General features: G+C 40.1%; 1 protein-coding gene across 13 annotated transcripts in view; it reads left to right on the forward strand.

Annotated features, from left to right (window-relative positions):
* The window catches only part of LOC104597470 (ARM repeat superfamily protein), a 79,457-nt gene that overhangs the window by 49,951 nt on the left and 5,149 nt on the right, over positions 1-24,357 (forward strand). For 9 of the 13 annotated variants that reach the window (XM_010259020.3, XM_010259023.3, XM_010259022.3 and 6 more), the window contains 10 exons: positions 8,480-8,535; positions 18,241-18,404; positions 19,870-20,063; positions 20,310-20,367; positions 20,451-20,523; positions 21,853-21,954; positions 22,102-22,198; positions 22,325-22,453; positions 22,724-22,974; positions 23,098-23,238. In XM_010259020.3, the coding sequence (XP_010257322.1) occupies positions 8,480-8,535; positions 18,241-18,404; positions 19,870-20,063; positions 20,310-20,367; positions 20,451-20,523; positions 21,853-21,954; positions 22,102-22,198; positions 22,325-22,453; positions 22,724-22,974; positions 23,098-23,238 (1,265 nt within the window). Of the gene's footprint in view, positions 1-8,479; positions 8,536-18,240; positions 18,405-19,869; positions 20,064-20,309; positions 20,368-20,450; positions 20,524-21,852; positions 21,955-22,101; positions 22,199-22,324; positions 22,454-22,598; positions 22,975-23,097; positions 23,239-24,357 lie in introns of all 13 variants that reach the window. The other 4 variants (XM_010259021.3, XM_088891122.1, XR_002022690.2 and 1 more) reach the window with 3 other exon arrangements.

A 24,357-nucleotide genomic window follows, 5' to 3' on the forward strand; every position in this document is an offset into this window, starting at 1 on the left:
CTTTAAAACCCCCTTTAGTCTTCTCTTCCCGGACGAGGATCTCTTTTCTCTCCCTCTCCGTGTATTTGGGAGTACTTGTTATGTGCATATTCATAGTCACCAAAGGCATAAATTTGAACCTAAGGCTCATAAGTGTGTGTTTCTGGGATATGCCTCTACACAAAAGTGTTGTTGTTGCTTTGATCCAGTTCGTGGCACCCGCTTTGTATCTCGGGATGTCACCTTTGCAGAGTTGACTCCTTTCTTTAGTATTCCTCCTGAGGGGGAGACATCTGATGAACCCTTTGCTATGTCTCCAGTTGTTCCTCTTCCCATCCCTTGTGAGTTTGATCATGGGGTGTCCACCTCTTCCACTGGACCCACCCCTGATCCTCCTCTTGCTTCTGCTCCTACTCTCCAAAGGTGTTACCAAAGGCGGAGATTCAGACATATGTAGGTTGTTTCCACTCCTTCAGAAGAGCATCTTGCCACTCCCATAGTTCCTGAGGAAACGGGTCAACCCTCTATCGACCCACCTTCGACTGTCCCTGACCTTGACCTTCCTATTGCTCTTCGCAAGGGCAAGCGGAAGTGTACAACCCATTGCATCTCCAAACATTAATCTTACAGCCTTCTCTCTCCTTCCTACTACTTTCTTGCTTCTTTTTCTTCACATGTGATACCCAGGTCTGTACCGGAAGCATTATCTCAACCTGAATGGAGGGATGCTATGATGACTGAACTTAAAGCATTATATAAGAACCATACCTGGGATATTGTGGACTTGCCGGAAGGGAAGGAACCAATGGGGTGTAAATGGGTGTTTACCATTAAATATCACTCTGATGGCTCGATTGAGAGGTATAAGGCTAGGTTGGTTGCCAAGGGTTACACTCAAATGTATGGCATTGACTATCTTGAGACCTTTGCTCCTGTAGCTAAGATGACTTCAGTTAGGGTCTTGCTTTCTCTAGCAGCTACCTTTGACTGGCCCCTATACCAGTTTGATGTTAAAAATGCTTTCTTGAATGGAGATCTGCATGAAGAAGTCTATATGTCTCTACCTCCAGGGGTGTATGGGAAAGAAATGAAAGGCAAGGTGTGTAAACTACACAGATCCATTTATGGTCTCAAACAATCTCCTCGGGCTTGGTTTGAGAGATTCCGGGCTGCTCTTGTCTCCTTTGGCTACATTCAAACACAATCTGATCATACATTGTTCTTGAAGAGAAATAACACTCTGATCACCTTCTTGATTGCTTATGTTAATGATATTGTGGTCACGGGTAATGACATTGAAGAGGCCAGGAAACTAAAAGGATTTCTCAATTCTGAATTTGAAATCAAAGACTTGGGAGACCTTTGGTTTTTCTTGGGCATTGAAGTTGCTCGGTCTAAGGATGGTATTTTCATATCTCAACGCAAATATGTTCTTGATCTTCTTGCTGAAACTGGTAAACTTGGAGCTAAACCCATCTCCACTCCCATTGATCCTAATCATAAACTTTTTGCCACAGATGGTGAACCTTTGTCTGATAAGGGAATGTTTCAGAGGCTGCTTGGGAAGTTGTATCTTTGCATGACTCCGCCAGATATTTCCTATGCAGTAAGTGTTATTAGTTAGTTTATGCATTCGCCTAGAGATACTCATCTAGCTGCTGCGGAAAGGGTTCTGTGCTACTTGAAAGGTACTCCAGGGAAAGGTATTCTATTTGCTAAGCATGGTCACATGAAGCTGGAGGCCTTTACTGATGCAGATTGGGCAGGATGTATGGATGACAGAAGGTCCACCTCTGGTTATTGTGCTCTGGTTGCTAGGAATATTGTGTCTTGGAGAAGTAAGAAACAATCAGTAGTTGCTAGATCCTCAGCTAAAGCAGAATACAGGGCAATGGATCATGGTGTGTCAGAACTACTATGGCTACGATCCCTTCTAGAGGAATTGGGGGTGGACTACGAGAAACCAATGATGCTTTATTGTGACAACCAAGCTGCTATCAACCTTGCACATAATCCTGTTCAACATGACACACATTGAGGTTGATAGGAGTAGAAGATCAAGACTGTAATCAGTCTTGAATCCTAATAGGTTTTAGGTTTACAAAACAGAAGAAAAGTGAGAGAAAGGAGAGAGAATAGAAGTGAAACAGGAGAACACAAGTGGTTGAAAGGAGGGACAGATTCTAACAGATCTGCTGCCGCCACTTTCTTATTATTTATAGGTTATGTTTAGTACATAATGGAAAGGACACATCTGCCCTTAGTACTTACATAATAAATAAAGTAAATAAAAGCTGAAATAAATAACAACTGAATTAACAAACTGACTCAAACTGACACTACTATAACTGGAACAAATAACTACACATGTTGTCCTACGAACACAGTGGAGACCACTGCAGTGGGGCCCACATCAGTGTTCTCTACACTCCCCCTCAAGTTGGGAGTAGATATCTATCATTCCCAACTTGGATAGGTCTGTCTCTAACTTCTTCCTTGGTACAGCCTTGGTGAGGATATCCGTGAGCTGCATATTAGATGTGATGTACGGAAGACACACTTCTTGTGATGTGACCCTTTCTCGCACAAAATGTCGATCAACTTCGATATGTTTAGTTCTGTCATGCTGCACTGGGTTGTGGGCTATATTAATAGCTGCCTGATTATCACAATAAAGCATTAAGGGCTTTTCATAGTCAATACCCAACTCTTCAAGTAGTGACCTCAGCCACAAGATTTCAGCCACTCCATTAGCCATTGACTTGTATTCCGCTTCATCACTGGAGCGGGAAACAACACTCTGCTTCTTACTCCTCCAAGAGACAAAGTTACCTCCCACAAGGGCACAATATCCGGCCGAGTGAGGCAGAGATATAGGAGCTTTCCAACCAACCGTTGGAACATAACTTTGTCTTCAAGAGGCTCCCCGCCCTCTGCACTAATCTTGTGATTTTGTTCGATGGGTGTATCAGCCGGCTTAACACCCAACTTTCCAGTTTCCGCCAACAGATCTAGAACATATTTTCTCTGAGAGATAAAAATCCCCTGCTTGGATCTAGCAACCTCAATACCCAAAAAGTACCGTAGTGCACCAAGATCTTTCACCTCAAACTCTTGATGAAGGAGCTGTTTGAGGGACTCAATCTCATGACTGTCATTTCCTGTCACCACAATATCATCAACATATACTGCAAGTAGTGTCAGAGAGGACTCCACCCTCTTGATGAATAGTGTATGATCTGACTGGGCCTGTACATAACCAAACTTTCCAAGGGCTAATCTGAACCTATCAAACCAGGCTCTAGGTGACTGCTTCAAACCATACAATGCCTTGTTCAGTCGGCAAACCTTTTACCTGTCTTTGTATCATAGAATCCAGGAGGCAACTGCATGTAAACCTCTTCCTGTAAGTCTCCATTCAGAAATGCATTTTTAACATCCATCTGAAACAGGGGCCAAGAATGATTTGCTGCAAGGGATAACAGAACTTGGATGGTGGTCATCTTGGCTACTGGGGCAAAGGTCTCCAAGTAGTCTATACCATAAGTCTGAGTGAACCCCTTTGCAACCAGCCGGGCTTTGTACCTTTCAATAGAGCCATCAGCATTATGCTTCACAGTGAACACCCATCTGCATCCCACCGGTTTCTTTCCTTTTGGTGGGTCAACCAGTGCCCAAGTATTATTCTTCAACAGGGCATCCATTTCGACTTGCATTGCATCTTTCCATTCTGGAACTGATAAGGCTTCTTGCACTGTTCTTGGAATAGGGACATCGGCAATGGAAGTGAGATAGGACCGGTAGGATGGAGACAAATGATCATAGGATAAGAACTGTGAGATGCTGTGAGCTGTAGAAGTGGTGCAATGTCGTTTCCCTTTGCGAATGGCAATAGGGAGATCAAGGTCATCCACAAGAGGGGAAGTGGCAACAGTGAGAGGTATCTCAGTAGGCTCTGGATCTGGAGCCGCGGAAGGAACTGGAGCTGACCGGGACTACCGATGACTAGGATCAACCTGCCTGCATCGCCTGTGATAGACTCTCAGCTCCGGCTCCCTCTGACCACCCTCACCACTACAACCTTCATTATCCAGTGGAATAGGTAAAGGAACAGCCCCACTTCCACTCTCACTGCTCTCCCCCTGAGGAGAAACCCTAGGATAATAGGGTGTCTCCTCAAAGAAGGTGACATCCATGGAGACAAACCGTTTCCCTAAAACCGGATCATAGCAACAATAACCCTTTTGAGTTTGTGCCTAACCAAGGAAAATGCATTTGGAGGCCTTAGGTTCAAACTTGGAATGATGAGGCCCGAGAAGCTGAACGAAACAGGTACAACCAAAGGTTTTAAGGGGAACAATGAACAACTCCTCGTCTGGGTATAGAAGGGAAAAGGGGGTTCTCATATCAAGAACCCGGGAAGGAACTCGATTAATGAGATAAACTGCTGTGAGGATAGCATCACCCCAGAAGCGAATAGGTACATTGGAGGTAAACATAATGCTTCTAGCCACCTCCAAGATATGCCTATTCTTCCTTTCGGCAACACCGTTCTGCTGTGGTGTATATGGGCAAGTGCTCTGGTGAATAACTCCATGGCTAAGAAGGTAGGAGGTCAATGGCTAAACAAAGTATTCCTTTGCATTATCAGATCTAAGGACTTTGATTTTGGTCCCAAACTGAGTGAGAACCATCTGATGGAAGTTTTGGGTCAGAGCAGGAACCTCATCCCGAGAACGCATAAGATAGACCCAAGAAAAACGGGTATGGTCATCAACAAACAGTAGAAAATATCTGTACCCACCCATAGAAGAGATATGATATGGCCCCCAAACATCAGTGTGCACAATATCAAAAGAGGAATTACTCCTTTTATTACTTAAAGAATAAGAGGTTCTACAATGTTTGGCAAACTCACGACTCTCACACCTCAACTTTGATAACTCAACTTTGATAACTCAACAGACTCAAATAAAGCAGAAAAACAGACTCTTCAAAGACTTAAAAGACAAATGACCTAATCGGTTATGCTTGGCATAACCGAACTCACAGACTGGGAAACAAAAGACTTCTTATCCACTGACTTCTCCCGACGAGAACTCTCTCCAAGCAGATAGATCCCGTTCGTCTCATGGCCAGTCCCAATCACCTTCCTCGTCTCCAAATCCTGAAAAACACATCGGTCAGGGAAAAAGGTTACTGAACAGTTCATGTGTTTGGTAATACTACTAACTGAAAGCAGGTTAGTATCAAGCTTAGGAACATGCAAGACAGAAGATAAAGAGATAGTATCCGATAGCTTGATGTCCCCCTTGCCTGAAATGGGAACAAGGAAGCCATCAGCATTGGATACTCTATCTCGGCCAGAGGACAAGTGATAAGAAGTGAACAAAGATGGCAAGCTAGTCATATGGTCAGATGCACTTGAATCTATTACCCAGCAGTGGTCAATATTACCTGGAGTTGAAGCATGGTAAGCTGAGGCTCGAGTACCTGAATGTGCAAATGCAGATGTGGCAGGAGCTGATGGTGACTGAGATGGCTGAACTGAACTCCCAACTTCCTTTTCCAACTGTATGAGAGCAGCCTGAACAGCAGTTAAAGTCTCTAGGGATGTGCCTGATGAGGATGCTGAATCAGTGTTCACGGCCACATGAGCATTACCCTTCTTATTTCTTAGTTTTGCTGGGACTAAGTGAGGATGTAGCTTCCAACAAGTATCTTTTGTGTGCTTGGGTTTCTTGCAATGTTCACATACCAGATCCCGTTTATCTTCCTTCTTCCGGTCCCTTTCTGAGTCACCCCTTGGCTTAGGTTAAATAGCTGTCAAGGCTGGGAAAGAGGGCTGAGGCTGCATCATGACTTTCCTCCTGGTCTCTTCACTATGCACCAGGGAGTATGCTTGAGAAAGGGTCACACTATCCCTTGTCAATATCTGTTGTCGCACAATGTCATATTCTGAATTCAAACCAGCCAGAAACTCAAATACCCTATTCGTCTCGACTTGTTTTCTGTGAGTCTGTGCATCTTTGGGAATCTCCCACTCAATGTCTCTAGATGGTCAATCTCATGCCACAAGGATTTCAAGGTAGAGAAGTAGACAGAAACTGGCTTCTCTCCTTGTTTAAGGCTGTTCACCTCACACTTCAGTTCATAGGCTCTGGCAACATTAAGGGGTTGGGAATAGGTTTCTTTCACAACATCCCATATCTCTTTGGCTGTCTTTGCCCACAAGTAATTTTGGCTGATATGTGGCTGCATAGAATTACACAGCCACGCCATAACCAAATAGTTCTCTTGAACCCACTTGGTGTATGTTGGGTCCTCCTTGGAAGGTTCTTTCACATCTTCCAAGAGGTAACCCAGTTTTCCCCTTCCTCCAATAGCCATAATGGCTGATTGAGCCCACTCCAAATAATTTGACCCATCAAATCTCATAGTTGTAATATGAAACCCGGTTTCAGATACACTACCATAACTGTGGTTTCCAAAACTAATTTCTCCCTGACCCTTAAACTCCATCATTGGTCAAGATTCAGTGGCTACAAACTGTTAGAGTCACTATACCAGAAAACAGAGTCAAACAAGCAGGTCTGAAAACTGATCCGAAACCAACACAAATCTGATCTGATCTGAAACCAACCCAAATCTGATCTGAAATCAATCGCCTATCACAGTATAGGCAAGGAATCAACTCAAATCTGATCTGAAATCAATCGGCATGCACAGTATTAGTCAGCCTGTCAATCTAAGATGCTATTTTCTGAAATCACTACTGTGGGGCCCACTGCTGCAAGAGCAAAATTAGGGTTTCAACTGTGGGTCTGAAATAAGTGCTCAACTGCACCCTCCAAGCAGTCCGCACTAGTGGGACTTGTCGTAGGGCAATATGAAACCCTAAAACTAATCACCTTTGAGAGGGAAGAGGTTCGGGCCAACAGTCAAACCCTAGAAACAGACTTAAACACAGTTCGGCAAGTCAAACCCTAGAAACAAACTTGAACACAGTTTGGCCCCTACTCCCCTACTTCTAGATAGGTCCAACCTATCTCGACTGATTGCAGTCTCTGAAACTCAATAAAAAAAATTTACTTATGTACCTCGGTTTGCTGTCTTCTAGGGTTACCTGAACCCTAACCTTCGTTGCTTCTTCCTGATTACCAACTCTCTGCAAGCTGCGGCAAGTCTTCAATTGCTGCAAACCTCTCCTGGTAATCTCCAAGATTCAGCCATCGAATACTTCTTCAAAGCTTCCAGCCCTAGCTAGTCCTCATGTGGTCGGCTGGACTAGACACACATGAGAGGCCCTAGATAGGCTCTGATAGCAAGTAGAAGATCAAGACTGTAATCAGTCTTGAACCCTAATAGGTTTTAGGTTTACAAAACAGAAGAAAAGTGAGAGAAAGGAGAGAGAATAGAAGAGAAACAGGAGAACACAAGTGGTTGAAAGGAGGGACAGATTCTAACAGATCTGCCGCCGCCACTTTCTTATTATTTATAGGTTATGTTTAGTACATAATGGAATGGACACATCTGCCCTTAGTACTTAATAAATAAAGTAAATAAAAGCTGAAATAAATAACAACTGAATTAACAAACTGACTCAAACTGACACTACTATAACTGGAACAAATAACTACGCATGCTGTCCTATGAACACAGTGGGGACCACTGCAGTGGGGCCCACATCAGTGTTCTCTACAATAGACACTTCATAAGGGAAAGAGTCTCTTCAGGAGAAGTTTGTTTGCCATTTATCACATCAGAAGAGCAAGTGGCTGATATCTTGACCAAAGGAGTTCCCAAAGGGAATTTGACACACTACATAACCAAGCTGGGCATGATTGACATCTATGCTCAGCTTGAGGGGGAGTGTAAAGAGACTGGGCCGAATGGGCCCTAACAGCTGCTTGTGTGATATCCTTTATTTTTATCTTTTATTTTATGTTGATGGGCCACACTTAATGGGCCTGTTATTTGTTCTTGTTTATTTTCTTTATGTAATTGCCAAGCTGGCCGCCCACTTAAGGGCATACTTGTCATCATTAATTTTTGGAGATTAATAAAATAGGGTTAGAGGAGAAGGGTGAATGATTCAACTTCTTCTCTTACCTCTTCTCTTCGACGTACACAGCTCTTGCACTATTGTTCAGATCTGATTTGCACTGTTAATTACTAGTATTAAACCTGATATTAGAAGATTGATTCACATCTAATGTCAAGGAAACATTTTAGTCCAATATTTGTTATGATGTTAGCATGAGACATCATTTCATCGTTGGTGAGAAAAAGGGCTATAAAAATTTCTATAAGGCTATCACTATCATATAATGGATTTGATTCTTCTTTTACAAAATGTCAATTTATCTTTCTCCATGTTCGGGGTTCTATTTTTCTTTTTTTCCTTTCTCTCTTTCTTTCTTCTTTTTTTTTTTTTAATTTTTTTGCATTTGATTTGCTTGTTCCAGTCTATGCTCATTTTCTTCTAATGTTACCGTAGGATCAAAGTTGGATGCCAATAAAGTACTCAGATTGATTCCAGAATGGTCAAAAAGCGTAAGATTAGTTTTGCTAATACCTATTTAATTCCTTTTATATGCAAATGTATTTGATGCTTAAAAATGTATGACTTAAAGTGTTTTTTTTTTAATCGAGGAAAGAAGATAAACAAATATTTGAAATGGGTCTAAGATAGCTCTCCTTCAGTTTGCCAATGATACACCATTCTTTTGCGAAGCCAAGATAGATCATGCAGTAGGTAAAGTTGACAATTTGCATGAGCTGGCTGCAAATTAGGCCATCTCTCTTCCAAGTAGTTAGGCCTACCTCCTGGGAGCTAAATTCACCTCAAAGAGTATTTGGAACCCTATATTGGAGAGGGTGAACAGGAATGTTTTTTTTTTTTTCTCAAATTGTAAGGTAAAGTAAGTCATTAATATCAAAAGGTTAACATTACAACAAAGCCCCGGTAGGCCGGTACAATGAGAAACTGAACAGAGGATGAACAATCTGCCCAATACAACTAAACCCCCCAAAGAAAAAAACTATCCGCTCCTTACAAAAAGGAAACCAATATTTAAAAAAAAGAACAAGTATGGCTATTTCTGAATAAAGGGTGATTTTCCAACCATGAGTGAACCATCCTCAGAATTTTGCTAAGAACCTCTTCCTTTGAAGTCTGCCTCCCTTCAAAGATTCTACTATTTCTTTAACAGCACACTGCCCAGAAGACTGCCAAGGGGAGGAAGAGGATGCTCCATGCTACCTTTCAAGCCTTGCTTAAGCCTTGTATGAACCATGCCCCTATGAATCCCTTTACATCAGATGGAAAACATTGATTAATAAAGGACAAGACATATCTGTCACCTCTAAGCCTTTTTAGCTAGATTTTCCTTGGTTAGGATCATAGTTTTCAAGGCACCAAGGCAAGGCTAGGCGATGCCTAGGCTATGGATTTTTTTTTTTAAGTAAAACCATATGCCCTAGGGTAGTTCCTTAGGTTCCATAATCATCTTTCCTTAATAATTATCCATAATTTTCATAAGAGAAGTATAAATTTCATGTTTAAGTCTAGAAAATCAACATTTTATCAGAAGAGAAAGAACAAAGGAAAGAAAGTTCAAAAAATATAGGGGCTGAACCCCTACTTTTGTTAGAGGAAAAGAAGAAAAGAAAAGGTGGAAGAAGAAGAAGAAGATGTGGAAGAAGAAGAAGAAGATGTGGAAGAAGAAAATGTGGTGATTAGACAAAATTTTAAGTTCTTCCCTTGCTTATTGGTTCAGGTTTTGAAATCTGAGGGTTCAATCAATGATCAAAATATCGATACGATACACCCCATATCGGGTGTATTGTATTGTATCTTTGGGTTCCTGATACACCTGTTTACTGGTGTTTTCGGGGACCCATTTTTTAAATAATATATATATATATATATATATATATATATATTTAAAAATGAAATTGAAAACCAAATAAATAAAAAATAGGGGGAGTATTGTTATAAGTACTGATACACCTCTGCCAATACACAGGAGGTGTATCAATACTTTGAACTATGGGTTCAATACAGCAGTTAGCAATGTTTGTGTTGATTAAACTCTAACAAATAAGAAAATAATAAAAAGAAATTAGTATATAAACACATAAAATCAATATTCTAGTTTATTAATGTCTATTTTATAATTATAATGTCAAAAATTAAAAATATGAAAGTATTTTATAACACAGTACGCAAAACTGCTTGGCGACTGGATGAGGTGAGTCTCCAAGGGTGCCTTGTTGCCTGGGCGTTGCCTTGACAACTATGGTTAGGATTTTATCCAGCACTTGTGACCAGACAAAAAAAAAGCCAGCTTAGATGGTACAGCCCTGATCCATATCCTGTTACTTCTCACTTGGGAAGGAAGAGGTATCCTTCCTTGACAAGAATTTAAAGAAGGATTTCACAGAAAAAGAACCTGATTCTCAAAAATCCATTTTCTTTTATCCTCCCTTACTCCAGTTGTCTTGTCATATAGAATCTGAAGCAAGTCAATGAAAGATGCCACCTCCCAGTTGTTTAAGTTCCTCCTGAATTGCAGGTTCCAAATACAATATCCATTTTGCCTTTCCAAATAATCAACCATTATTGCATTCTTGTTTGCAGCAATTTCAAATAGATCAGGGAATAAGGTCATCAAAGGGCCCTCCCCACACCAGTGGTCCTTCCAAAAAAGCACCCTCTGACCATTGCCCACTTTGTATTTTATGCCCTTCAAAAACTGAGGATGTATTTTCTGAATTGCCTTCCAACTTGAACACCCGTAGGAAGATATTACTTATTCTGTTTCTCACTCCCTGCTACTGGGTCCATATTTGGCTACGATTAACCTTCTCCACAGACTATCCGTACGCTCATTAAATCTTCATAACCATTTTCCAAGCAAGTACATCTTTCACTGATCTGATTCCTAGATCCCCATTAGCTTTGGATCTGCATATTTTCTTCCAGTTTACCAGGTGGCATTTTGTTTCCTCCTTCTACCCCCTCAACAGGAAATCTCTCATCTTTATTTTTTTTCTAACGCTGCAGCCCACTTAGCCGGAATTGGTAATAAAGCTATCGTATATAGGGAGGGAGGACAGCACACTGTTGATTAAAGTGACTTTACCTCCTTTGGACAAATATTTGGTTTTCCACGATGCTCTTCCACAAAAGTACTGCTTTCAGGCTATGGTGAGAGGAAGAAGGAAGAACTCAATCTTGAGATTAGAAGAAGGAGATCAGGTTATAGAGGACCTGTAGGAAATAGCTGAAGAAACCTGTAAGTTCTATGGGAAGCTCTGTGAAGCCAAGCCAAGGAGATTTTGTCCCTTAGGGGATCTAGTTTTTCCGCAAATAGATGGAGAGTTAAAATCATGGCTGAAAAGAGAGCTTGAGGTGTGGAATGTGGTCAAGAAAATGAAAGGGGATAAGGTGCTGGGGGCAAACGGATTCAATATAACCTTTTATAAGATGTTCTGGAATTTTATAAAAAAGGATCTTATGGAGATGTTTAGGAAACTTTGGGTGGAGAAGGAAGATTGAAAAATCTGCAAATGCTACTTTCATTGTGCTTATTCCAAAGGTTGTAGGTGCAACCAGGGTGAAGGAAATAGGCCTATAAGTTTGATGTCAAGTCCATACAAAATCATTGGCAGGGGACGGTGGAGTAAGATGCAAAATTGATTTGGAAAAGGCATTTGATCATGTAGAATGGGGTTTCTTGGAGGAAGTGCTTAGTAGGATGGGCTTTGGGGAGAAATGGAGAAGCTGGATGTTTGCGTGCATCTCATATGTATCCTTTTCAGCTTTAGGGATGAGAATGGGTTTGTTTCAGCCCTGTTCTCAGGCCCAATTGGAGTGGGTGACTCTCTCAGGGCCGAGATCTTTGCAGTTTTGGAAGGAGTCCAAAGAGCAAAGGAGATGAGTATAAGAAAACTCATAATTGAAGGGGACTCGGAGGTGGTGGTAGGGTGGCTGAATAAAGAAAATAGCATGTTATGGATATACAGTAATGAGAGGAGGAAATGTAGGTGGCTGGTTCAAGAGATGGTTGTCAAGATCAGCTGGGTGAAAAGATCAGCTAACTCTTTTGCTGATGGGTTAGCTAAGCAAGGGGTCAAGAGGGAGTCAATGTTTTGGGCACAAGTGTAATTTTGTCTTTTTCTGTTCTTGGGAGCTCAAGCTCCAGATGGAAGATAAGAAAGTTATCTTCCTCCATGTAATTACTTCTGTGATTAATTAATGAAATGTTGTTATTGATAAAAGAAAAATGTCAACAAAATTCTTTGAGGCTTTGAGGGGTTTGAGGCAAGGGGATCCCTTATCCCCCTTGTTGTTTGCTCTAGTAGTGGAAGTATTGAGTAAGTTGTTGAATAGAGGAGTAGGAACAGGTTTATTGGCTGGTTTCAAGATTGGACCTGTGACGTTAACTATTTCGTATCTTCAATATGCTGATGACACCTTGATCTGCACGGGTGCATCTGTAGAACAAGCTTACAACCTGAGAGGAATCCTTCTAAGCTTCCAACTGCTCTTGGGGTTAAAAATCAACCTAAGTAAGAGTGTAATAATTGGGGTGAGAGAGATTCACCAGGCCTGCTTGGAGGGATGTGTTGGGGCTTTAGGGTGCCTTGTTGGGGAGTTCCCTTTCTCTTATCTAGGGCTCCCCATTGGGACTAGGGCTGCAGGTCCACATGCTTGGTAACTTGTTATTGACAGCATTGAACAAAGGTTAGCAGGTTGGAAAGGCAAATACCTCTCTGTTGGGGGAATCGCTTTAATAAAGAGTGTTCTTTCTAACTTACCCATTTATTACTTGTCCTTGCTGAAGGCTCCAGCTTCAGTTCAAGAAGAAATTGAAAAGTTACAGAGAGACTTTCTCTGGAATCTAAAGGGGGAAAAAAGAAATATCATTTGGTGAGTTGCGACCTGGTTTGTAGGGCCAAGAGGGATGGGGATTTGGGAGTGAGAAGGGTGGGAACTTTTAATAAGGCCTTGTTTGGGAAATGGGTTTGGAGGTTTGGTAAAGAGGGAAGCTCCATGGAGAAGGGTGGTGGCTTGCAAATATGGAGTAGTGAATTTTGGGTAGGATGTGAGGGAAATCTGATCTCCCTATGGGGTGAGTGTCTGGAAAGGGATCATGAAATTTAACTCTTTGATTCAGCCTTTTTGAATTGGAAGGTGGGAGTGGTTCAAGTGTGAGATTTTGGGAGGATGACTGGATTGTGGTTGAAAGTTGTCTGAGCTATGTCCTTGGCTTTACAACTTAAGTAAGAATGGTATACATATTTCTCAATCACAATTGTGCTCCCGTAGACACTTCTAACCACTACCTGATTCAGTTTCTCTGTCTTCGTTTCCTGAATATAAAGACTACCAGGATTCCACTTTTTCAGATAAGCATTGGTAACCACCCTCCTTCATCCTAAGTTTGGACCCCTTATATTCCAAGATGCTATTTTGAGCAACTCCATATGCACACCACTACCAAAAAGAAAATGACTTTATATGTACAACTCCACAGTCAAGGTCCCACCATTGTTGCACCTCCACTTACATGCCTTCTTACCCCTACTTGCACTATTGGCCTTCTCATTCAAGCCTTATGCTAGCCTAAAAAGTTCTTTTAGTGTAGCCACTGGTAGCAATTGAACGACTTTGTATTCTCATCTACCAAACCACTACAAGCGGCTATACTTCCTCTTCATCGTTAGTCACAATGCTATTCTCGCTCAGGATAACTATGCCTCCTCCTTTGGATGCTTCCTCCTTCCTATCATGCTTTGTCTTCTCTTGTTCTTGTACTTCTACTTTGTTTCCTTTCCCTACATCCTCATGCCTTCCCCTACAGGCTCCTATCTGTAGCTTCTCTCTGGTGTATTACCCTTAATAGCTTCCACCCTAACTTTTGAACGGTCAGTATTTATGTCTTTACCTTGATCCCATCCTGACTTGAACTTGATCCAACCACCGAATCATGTTGATTGGTTTCACCACGTTGGGACCTCTCCAAGGCCCCCCCACAGTAGGCCCCCTTGTGGGCTTGACAACTAGAGAGCCCTCACCCTTCCCAGTTCCTGTACCTGATACCACATGTGGGGCCATCTCTATACCCTTAGGGGTCGATTGATTGGCATCCAAATCCTCCGTTGTGTACATGAAAGATCTGGAGCACCTTCTTCGATTTCAATGCCTAGATCTACTTATCCTTCTCTTACAACCAAGATTGTCCCATCTATCCTCAACCTTTCACAACATCTTTCAATGATCTTTTCACAAAGCTCTTCTAGATTTGAAATTTGAAATGGGTTATTAATTACACACCGGTCGCCTTCTGACATCTTACTACCCACTTCTTCTAGTTGACAGACCATATTACTTTTTTCTTTGTGCACCTGCTCACTTCTCTCAATAACTTCTTTAGCTTCTACCACATGCCTTAGTAGCTCATTTGACTTCACTCTCTTTGTTCCCCTATCACTACAATCTTCTCTGGCATTGACGTCGCTTCCTCCTATGTCCTCCTCAATTATTGTCTTGCCTTTCAGTTTTGAGTGTACTTCAGCTTAGATGCCTAAACCTGATAGGGCCAAGTGGATGAAGTATTTCTTTGCTATCATTGCTTGTTTTGCATCTTCCATCTTCCTAAATTGTTCAGGGTGTATTTCCGGCCGTAGGCTTACCACTACCATTTTGTTCCTTGCTAATATATTTGCTCTTACTGGAGTGTAGCCCTTCCAAAGTGCTTTAATCCTTATCCATTCTGCTGTCTCCTTTGCCTCCCGTGAGTTGCCCATTCTCACATAACCTCCACACAATTCCCCTATTTGGCTAACAATCCAAAATTGCAACGATAGGTTGAAGATTTTCACCCAGTGCTCATCACCCTCTTTTAGGGGTTTGTCCCGTCCCTCAAAGTATACCTCCCATGGAACCAAGTGCATAACAAAGCCTTCTACATTCCTTACCCTTGTCCTCCAAACCCTGACCGCTTCTTCCTTTGAGGGTAGTATAAACAAGAAATGCTGCCCATGTAGTCTTCTTACCCTAACACCAAATGCTATGTTCCATTTCCTCACCGCCCATTGTTGCAACATTGCCACTGAATAGGATGTCTCCATCGAATTGACCAAGCAGGCTTTTAGAAATTCCTTCCTCTTTTCTTCTCCCAACCCACTTATTTCCACAAAGAAACTTTTCCTTCCCACTTTAACCATGGCCTCTCCTCCGTCCATTCCAGAGCTTTTGCTTTCTCTACGAAGGACTCTGCCCTCCATTTCTCACCTTTCGTCCACCCTTTCTCCTCTAGTCCCTGTGCAACTCCTGTTCTTTGGATAATTGTCCTCTAGGAAAGATGTTCTCGGCACTTGGGTATTTGTCCTCCCACTCTAGTCCGAGGTTCAAAGTATCAATACACCTTTGTGTGTCGACAGAGGTGTATTGGTACTTAAAACCTTGCGCTTTTATATTTTTTTATTTTTTTTTAAAAAATTGGTTTTTGCATAGGTTTTATATATATTTTTCATCAAAAAAGAGGGTTTCCAAAACACCTATAAGAAGGTGATTTGGAACCCAAAAGATACGATACGATACGATATGCCTGATACAGGGCATATCGTATCAATACTTTGAACCTTGCTCTAGTCGACAAAAATCCTATGCATCTTACCTTCACCCAGCATCGTAGCTGTTGTCATCGGAAATGGTGTTTACTGTCACTGAGATGATGTTGACCATGACGAGACCAATTACCACTCTAAAGGAGGTAAGACATTTACCAAAAGCGTGCTAATTAGTCTACCGGCATATTAATGTTTCTCTTCCCAAATCCTAGGGAGGTGACAACGAAAATTGGAAAAAAAAAGGCATGATTTCCATTGGGCTGGATGAAAGGACTTAAAAAAATTTCACCTAGTAATCTGGAAATAGATTTGTAAACCCATCTTCTTGTGATAGATTGTGTAATTAGAAGAGTGAGAATTTTTAACATGGAACTCTTGGGGATATGGCTGTGGCAATTTGTAGCTGAACCAGATGACTTATGGAGAAAGTTGATTGCTGAAAAGTATGGAATATGTCCCAATGGTTGGGATACAGAGGGCTCTTAGTTGACTTGTGGATGTAGTGTATGGAGGGGAATTAACAAAGGCTGCCTTCAGTTTGTTTACTTATTTATTTATTTTTAAAGATAGATAAAGAAAGAAATTTATTAAAAGGAAAAGTATTACAAGAAGATTCAGTAACAAGGTGTTACCTTCCCAACCCCAGAAACAAGAAACAGAAGAAAAACCATACAACTATTTTTTTTTTAAACAGATTTTTAAATCCTTCTAATTCTGGTAGAATCAGCATCCTGTCCAGAAGCTTTGCTCCAATAACCACATCCAATCTTCCCTTAAAAAATTCTTCTATTCCTTTCTTTCCAGATCTCCAGCAAACAGAAAAATGAATGCAGCTCCATAAAATCTTTGCTTTGATGTCTCCATTAAATCTAGGCCAAAACTCAAAAATCTCCTTTGAATCACTAGTGTGGTGTTCGACAACATGGTTGGTTTTGTTTTTGAAAAAAAAACTGCCTCAGCAGCAAAAATAATATAATTTTGCTGATGTGGCAGTTGTTTTCAAAAACAAAACCGACTATATTGTCGAACACTCCCTAGATGACCATTGGCCACCCATTCAATCTGAAAAGTTGGAAGAAATAACCCCAAATTCCTCTTGAAAAACTGCACCTCACCAGCAAGTGAATAATGCTTTCTTCCTCTGAGAAGCATAACACACATCTATTTGCCAAATGAGGTCCTCTTTTCTTCAGCTTGTCGTGAATGAGAACACTATCCTTTGACACCAGCCGTGCAAAAGCTTCCACCCTTTGGGGAATTGGATTTCCCTATAACTCCTTTGACTGAAGTAGCTTTCATCTGATTTCTTGCCAAAGCTTTGTAAAAGGATCTAACCAAAAACATCCCATTTTTACAAGCCTTCCACTATTTAGCATCTGCACTCCCTGGATCAACGTCTGCACCTTGTAGTTTGTCCAGCAACCTCATACAATCATCCACTTCCCAGTCCAACAACAGTCTTCTAAAATAAGGGTACCATGCCACCACCCCCTGCCTTACCTCATGGCATTGAGATATGGTTAAGTCCTTCCTGCTCAAATTATACAGCCTTGGGCAAAGGTCAAACAGTTTCCCCACTTCTAACCATTCATCCTCCCAAAATCTTATGTTTGACCCCCCCCCCCCCCCCCCTTTATCAATAACAGAATTTCATTAGAATTATAATAAAACAAACAAGAATTGGAGAGGAAACTTTCATAACTCTCCAGAGAAGAATTTTGCCATTACAGTTGAGCCCAAAACAATTGATTCCTTCCCACCCCTTATTTTGCTAGTACATAAAGAAAATCCATTTGCAGTTCTTTTATCCCAACTGAATTCACATCCATATTTTGTGTCAGCCACTTGAATTCTTTTCATTATTAAAAACCTGAAATACTTTTTCTTCCTTTTGCAACCATTCCACTACCAGCTTTGAAGAAAAATCCTTCTTCTTCCTTATGCTTGACCCATTCCCCACCTTCCAAGATAAGAATGGTTGTAGAGTAGAATTTCATTGTGCCTTTCCACACACTCATCCCATAAGAAGAGCTCACTTATTTACTTACATAAACTCAAGCCATAAGATCTTTAAATAAAACTATACATAAATAAATTCATACATACTTATTTACTTACAAATAAATATATACATACATACATATACACAGAGTGAGGAAAAAGGTTTGCTTAATTGAGTCAATCAGGAAGCTCCCTTAATGATTTAGCCTAGAGGAATGATTTCCTGTACAAACCATTCATTGGATTGGTGATCCCGTGGATCAGCTACCTGCCCATCCCACTATCCTTATCAGCCTGTTCCAAACCTTATATTGACATTTGCCCCAAGTAATATTGATAAATCCTATATTACTATTTTTAAATTTAAAAGCTGCCTTGATATAAGGATTATTTTAGAGACATGGTTAGAGTTTATGGCCCCATCAACATTGCCATGCATAAGATTACTGGGTTGTTTAGAAATCCTGTCTAAATGATTTGACCAGCAAAGCTTTTCCTACATGGGTGTGTGTAGAGAGAGAGAGCAAAGCATTTTTGGTCTATGGCTCTACTGCAATAATTTTGCCTTAGATTATAATCATTTTTCACACTAATAATTTGTTTCAAATTTTATAGGTCCAGGATTGGAACATTTTCATTGAACCATTGATTGACAAATTTTTCAAAGAACCAGAAAATGCAATTGTTGTCCGGTTTTTGAGTTGCATAAGTGAGCATTTAGCAGATGCTGCTGATGTAGTTCTCCACCGTGTTCTCTTACATATGCAAGCACAAGGAGAGTAAGTATATATTGTGTTATGTGATTTTTCTTGTCTATCTAATTATACTTATGTATGTCTTTTAAGTTCTTTTGTGTGAATTTGTATTGGTTACCATTACCAATGACCTATTTCATTTGCATTTCTTTGTTTACTTGCTTGGTAAGTAACAAAATTTAATTGAGGGAAATTAGTGCTGGAGAGGATCAAAACCTGCTCGTTAAGAACTAGTGTTCCTTGGTAAACCTATGCACTATAATTCTTCAGTCTTTCAATTTTAAGTTGGTTATCAATGATCTATTTCATTTTCATTGTTTTTTCTATGTATTTATTTATTTGTTTGTTTGGTAAGTAACAAACATTTAAGCTCAGTTTGGGAAAGTGCAAATACAAATATGTACAGTGCAAACTCTTGTATATGGCATTTCTAAATGTAGTATTTGCACTGTACATATGTATTTGTACTCATCCCAAACTGAGTGTTAATTGATAAATGAAACAGGAGTTGGAAGCAGATCAAACAATGCTTTTTAAGACCGAGTATTTAAACATCCTTCTTTTTTAGATAGGCAAGGAGAATTTTATTAAGAATTAAACAGAAAGTGTACGGACAGGCATATCCCAGAAGGAGGTGTGAGCCTCAGGTGCAATCAACTTACAATTGAGCCCAAAACATTGAATCCCTAAAACCCCCTTACTTTATCTAGAGAGTCTGCTAAGCCATTAGCCGGCCTCCTTTGCCACTGAATTCTTACACTCATATCAGTAGTCAGCATTTTGAATTTCTTCACAGCTTCCCTGTAGGTCCAAATAACAGAGGCTGGATCTGTTAGCCACCCAACTACTAGCTTGGAATCCCCCATAATTATCAATCTGTCCACGCTTAGCTGTTTTCAAGCTGCACCCCCTGCAAGACTGCTTGGAACTCAGCAAAGATAGAGTCCCCTATACCAGTCAGGCCTGAAAAAAAATCCAAATATATTCCCTCCTTCATCCCTTATTACACCCCCTACACCTGAAAGCCCCGGATTTCCATGACTGCTGCCATCAAAGTTAAGCTTTAGAAACTCTTCTTCCAATGGATCCCATGCTGGACTAGGATTAACTTTAGTGTCTGTAGAAAGTGCCACCTCTCCCCACTTCTGCCAAATATCATCAAAGGAGAAAGGGGAGAATAATTTCAGTATACCAGCTATGTAACCTTTCTTTTATGTGCATTTGTTGTCACTTGCCATAGCCTTTGGGTGGAAAGCAAGAAGTCTGTTCAATTACTCTATGAATATGAAAATTCCACATGTGCATCCATTCTCATAAATGAAATAGAATCCAAAAAAAAAAAAAACAAAAATCTTATATTATTTTTTGGCATTTATTTGAATCTTGCTTTTGTAGAATTTGTTTTGGTTTGGGATTTTTTATGCATGCAAACATTTTCTGGATGTAATTGTTAGCTTGAACTTGATATTAATTTGATTTTGCTTTTAAGCAGGATGGATGAAACGTTCTTCTCCAGAGAAGGAAGTGGAAGCTACTCAAGCAATGACCCTGCTAAATTTCAACATTCTTTATTTGATCGTCTTTGCCCATTACTTATAATCAGGCTGCTTCCATTAAGAATTTTTAATGACCTATGTTATTCTCTTATGTATGATCAGCTTAACTATCAGGAATTCTTCAGTGGTATGTTTTTGTGCTTTCTATTCCTTTCTCTTGGGTGCACTGCTAATGAAATGATGGGGAAGCCTTTGTTTGTGATGATAAAAGTCAAAACGCAGGGGTGCTTTTGTCTTCTCAAATATGTACTTGTCTCATAATTAGGGGTGTGCCCCCATAAAATATGGCCTACATTTAGATTTTAGATTTTTTTCTAGGAAGATGTGATCCTTGATGATATAACCATTCTTTTTTATGATGAAACAATTGCAGAAGAAAGAGACTTCAATCTCAACTCTGACACCTGCATAGCAGCCCTCTTGATAAAAAGGTTGACCAACAAGCATGTATTCTTCCTTATGATTTTTAGCAGCTTCAAAGGAATCTGATTTTTTTTTCATGCCTTTCTCTCAGAGCATTTCATAAATTCGAATTTGAAGATGTTCGAAAACTTGCAGCTGAGTTATGTGGGCGTATCCATCCCCAAGTATGTGATAGTCACTTAGCAGGAGCTTGTAGATTGCGATAGTCTTCTTTGATATGTCCTTGAACAAAAACATAAAACACAAGGACAACTATTGAAGCCCTTTTCCTTTTCTTTTAAATAGATTGTGGCTGATAAATGTTGTAGGCTTGTAGCATGCACCCCTGTTGGTTCTAGATACTACTTGTATTATGATATATACCAGGCCCAGTGGTAATTTTATATTATACATCCTTTTTCACTGTGGAAAGTTTGAATGACAATTATTTTACAAGAGGAATGAAAGTTGTGCAGTTAACTACAACGCTGTTCTATTCTTTATTCATTATTTTGTTACTCGTTTGGTAAGAGGTTCTGTTTTAGTTATTTCTTTGAATCATCATCCTATACTTGAAATTGTAATGACCTTGGATCAGTTTCCAGTGCACCCATTACAGAGAATTTGGTTTTTCTAATGCCAGTTGAATCTTCTGTACTAAGGCAATTTCTTACCATGAATACTGAAACATGGTAAGAAATAAATATTTATGAATTAAAATGTGTATATTAAATGTTTGTTACGTATACACAAGTATATTTTATTTTATATTAAATGTTTATTATTTTTATATAGAATATAAAAGTTCTAAGTTTTATTTTAACATATAAATAAATATTTATGAATTGAAACGTGTCAACACTTGAATCAATTCAAGTATGAGAATTGTCCTCCTAAGCAAGGCCTTATATAGATGAAGGCAAAGCCTTCATTCTCATTCCCTAAACAATGTGGGACTTGGGAAAACACTCAATGGTTGCACCAACTATTTAGTTTTTTTTCAAGTCCCACATAGCCCAAAACTGGGAATGAAGGCCTTGCCTTCATCCATAAAAGGATAGGTAACCCAAGCCAAATCAAGCCTAGCAATTAAATGAGGCCCATGCCTTATTTTTTGTGCCATAGGCCTAAAGCCTAGCCAAGCCCAATTTAACTTTGGCTTGTTTAATTTTTTGTATGTATTACATTTACACGTTATTTAATTTAAAATTTTTAAATAATTAATTTTTTGTTATTTTTATCATTTGATGTGGGCCAAAAGTCATTATTCATTGGGCCCAGAAAGCCCGTAAACTTGGCCCCGGCCCATAGAGGGCTGGGCTGGGCTTGGACTTGCAATATAGGCCTGGGGTGTGGGCCGGGCCTGGGCCTAGCTTCAAGCCCTTATCATTGATTGTAAGCCCGGGCTGGCTGTGCCCATAATCATCCCTACCTTTTTGCCATTTAACTCAACCATTCTGTTTCTTCAATCTTTACTTCCACCATCTAACAATCAGTATCTTTTCATGTGATAGGTGTTATTTCCAGTTATCTGGTTTCAGTTAAAGAACGCTTCACAGTGTCATAATATACCGAAAATAAAGGCTTGCTTGTTTTCAGTTTGCACTTCCCTTGTGGTAATGATCTTTACTTATTGTTAACATCTATTTTGTGCTGATCACATATTCTTGAATTCTCCTGATTTCTCTATATCATTTGCTGTCAATGAAAACTACATTCTCCTTTTCCATTCCTCAATTTCAGTGGTATTCTCTGGGTTACAGGTGAGGGGCAGGGATTCAGCTCAACATCCTGTTATGCCTAAAATAAGAAAAATACTGGAATCGGTGCTACTGTGGCCTCCTCTGGATGGTGATGAAGGTAAGAAACAGATAGCTTTTCCCAAGGTTTTTGACATCCTATTTTTATTGTTTTGGTAAATATTTTTGACATCCTATCCTACCATTTAAGCCTGATGGGTACAAGGTGATTTGTGCTTCATCTCAGTTTCCAAGGCACAACATGGGTGCATTGATTGTCTAGCATTGATGATTTGTGCTGAATTGCAAGCTCCAGAATCATCAAAAGACCCCCCTTGTGATAAGGTTGGCATGTTTAGAAAGAAAAATTACCCTGGTTAGTATTTCTTGCCTCAATTTGAACATTGTTGATTATGCAACATGCATGGTGTTTAAAATTTTCAGCTTGTTGCGCATCAAGAAAACTATCATTTGTGTGTGTGTGAGAGAGAGAGAGAAATTAAGGTGGTTATCAAATGCAGGGAGTGCCACTGTGATTATGCAACATGCACGATGTTTAAAATTATCAGCTTGTTGCGCATCAAGAAAACTATCATCTGTGTGTGTGTGTGTGTGTGTGAGCAATTTAGGTGGTTATCAAATGCAGGGAGTGCCACTGTGAGCAATTCAGTTCTCGCTTACGTAATTCAGCAATTGACATTTTGTGGAAGCAAGAGTATTAGTGATCCAAGTGACAGCAACTCAACAGAGTTTGGATGTGTATCTCAGCCATCAACTCCTCTGTCTTTTCGTCTGTGCATGGCTAATGTCCTTATCAGTGCTTGTCAGAAAATCTCAAGCTCCAGCAAGTTTGCGTTAGCTCAAAAAATTCTTCCAGTTCTTGTTCAGTCTACAGAGGTAACAAAAAAATTATAATTTGACGTTAGCTTCCAACACGTACATTATTCAAATATTAAATTTTACAATCTATGATTTTACCATATTTACTCTTTGTATCTTTGGTGGTTTAAAATGGTGTAGAGGTTAACAGATTCAGAAGTTAGAGCAGCATGCATTCAGGTTTTATTTTCAGCTGTGTACCACCTCAAGTCCTTAGTTCTTCCTTACTCATCTGAGCTACTTAAGATCTCCATAAAAGCTCTCCAAAAAGGAGCATGGAAGGTATGAACACATTGTTTGTATATCCTCTATTCTCTTGCAAACGAATCTTTGCTTTTCACACCTGGAGTTCCACTATATAGCTACTGTGTGAAAATATGTTGCACAGAAATTTCCACCCTTAGGAGCTGATATAACCGCATTCCTTTTAGGCTTCTAATTTGCATAACAGCTTCAGAGTTAGGATCTACTTGGTCTCTGCTGTCTCCGGATCTGTCATTTCAATTTATCAAAACCATTAGAGGCATTTAGATTCAGTACATTGTTACTGCACAGATCCTCTCCTCTTCGTCTTGCGGTTTCAACTAGAATATGCAATTAAGAATTTTTCAGGCAGCTGCAAAACTTCACATTTCAATAACGTCTGACAACTGGCAACAATGGCAATGACCAACAATGATGACCAGAGGTGGTGTTTTGAAGGATGGTGGCATTTGGAAAGATGCTCATGTGAAACCAAATCTGCAGTATGGGGTAGAGGCAGACTAGGAGGTAGCTGTGGGTTTTTTCAAAAGTGGGTACACATGGTAAATACCCTGTGTAGAGTAGAGACTAGGGTGATCTGAAAAGGAAAGGTATAGGTCTATAGGGACATTGAAAGAACTTTGGCTGACCTTCAAACCTCAGAGGGTGAGAGTGGTGGATTGTTCTTGGAGATAGCAAAGCCCCAACTGTGGTCAACAGATAGCTCATTCAGCTTTAGTTTGGATCAAAGATTTTTTTTCTTAGTGGTGGTTGTGGAAGAGGGAAAAGGACGGGCATTCTAAAATTGCATTTGGTGGGTTCAATTGATAGAAGGGATATATCAGTGGAGAATATTCTGGTCTGATCGTCTAGGGAGTGGAAAGTTCCTTTTGGTGTAGTGAGGAGGTTTAGATTCAGTACATTGTTACTGCACAGATCCTCTCCTCTTCGTCTTGTGATTTCAACTAGAATATGCAATTAAGAACCTTTCAGGTAGCTGCAAAACTTCACATTTCAATAACGTCTGACAACTAACAATAATGGCAATGACCAACAATGATGACCAGAGGTGGTGTTTTGAAGGATGATAGCATTTGGAAAGATGCTCATGTGAAACCAAACCTACAGCATGGGGTAGAGGCAGACTAGGAGGTAGCT

This window comes from Nelumbo nucifera, chromosome 7 (assembly GCF_055504915.1).
Source record: "Nelumbo nucifera cultivar China Antique chromosome 7, China Antique-T2T, whole genome shotgun sequence".
In the NCBI taxonomy this organism is placed as follows: Eukaryota; Viridiplantae; Streptophyta; class Magnoliopsida; order Proteales; family Nelumbonaceae; genus Nelumbo; species Nelumbo nucifera.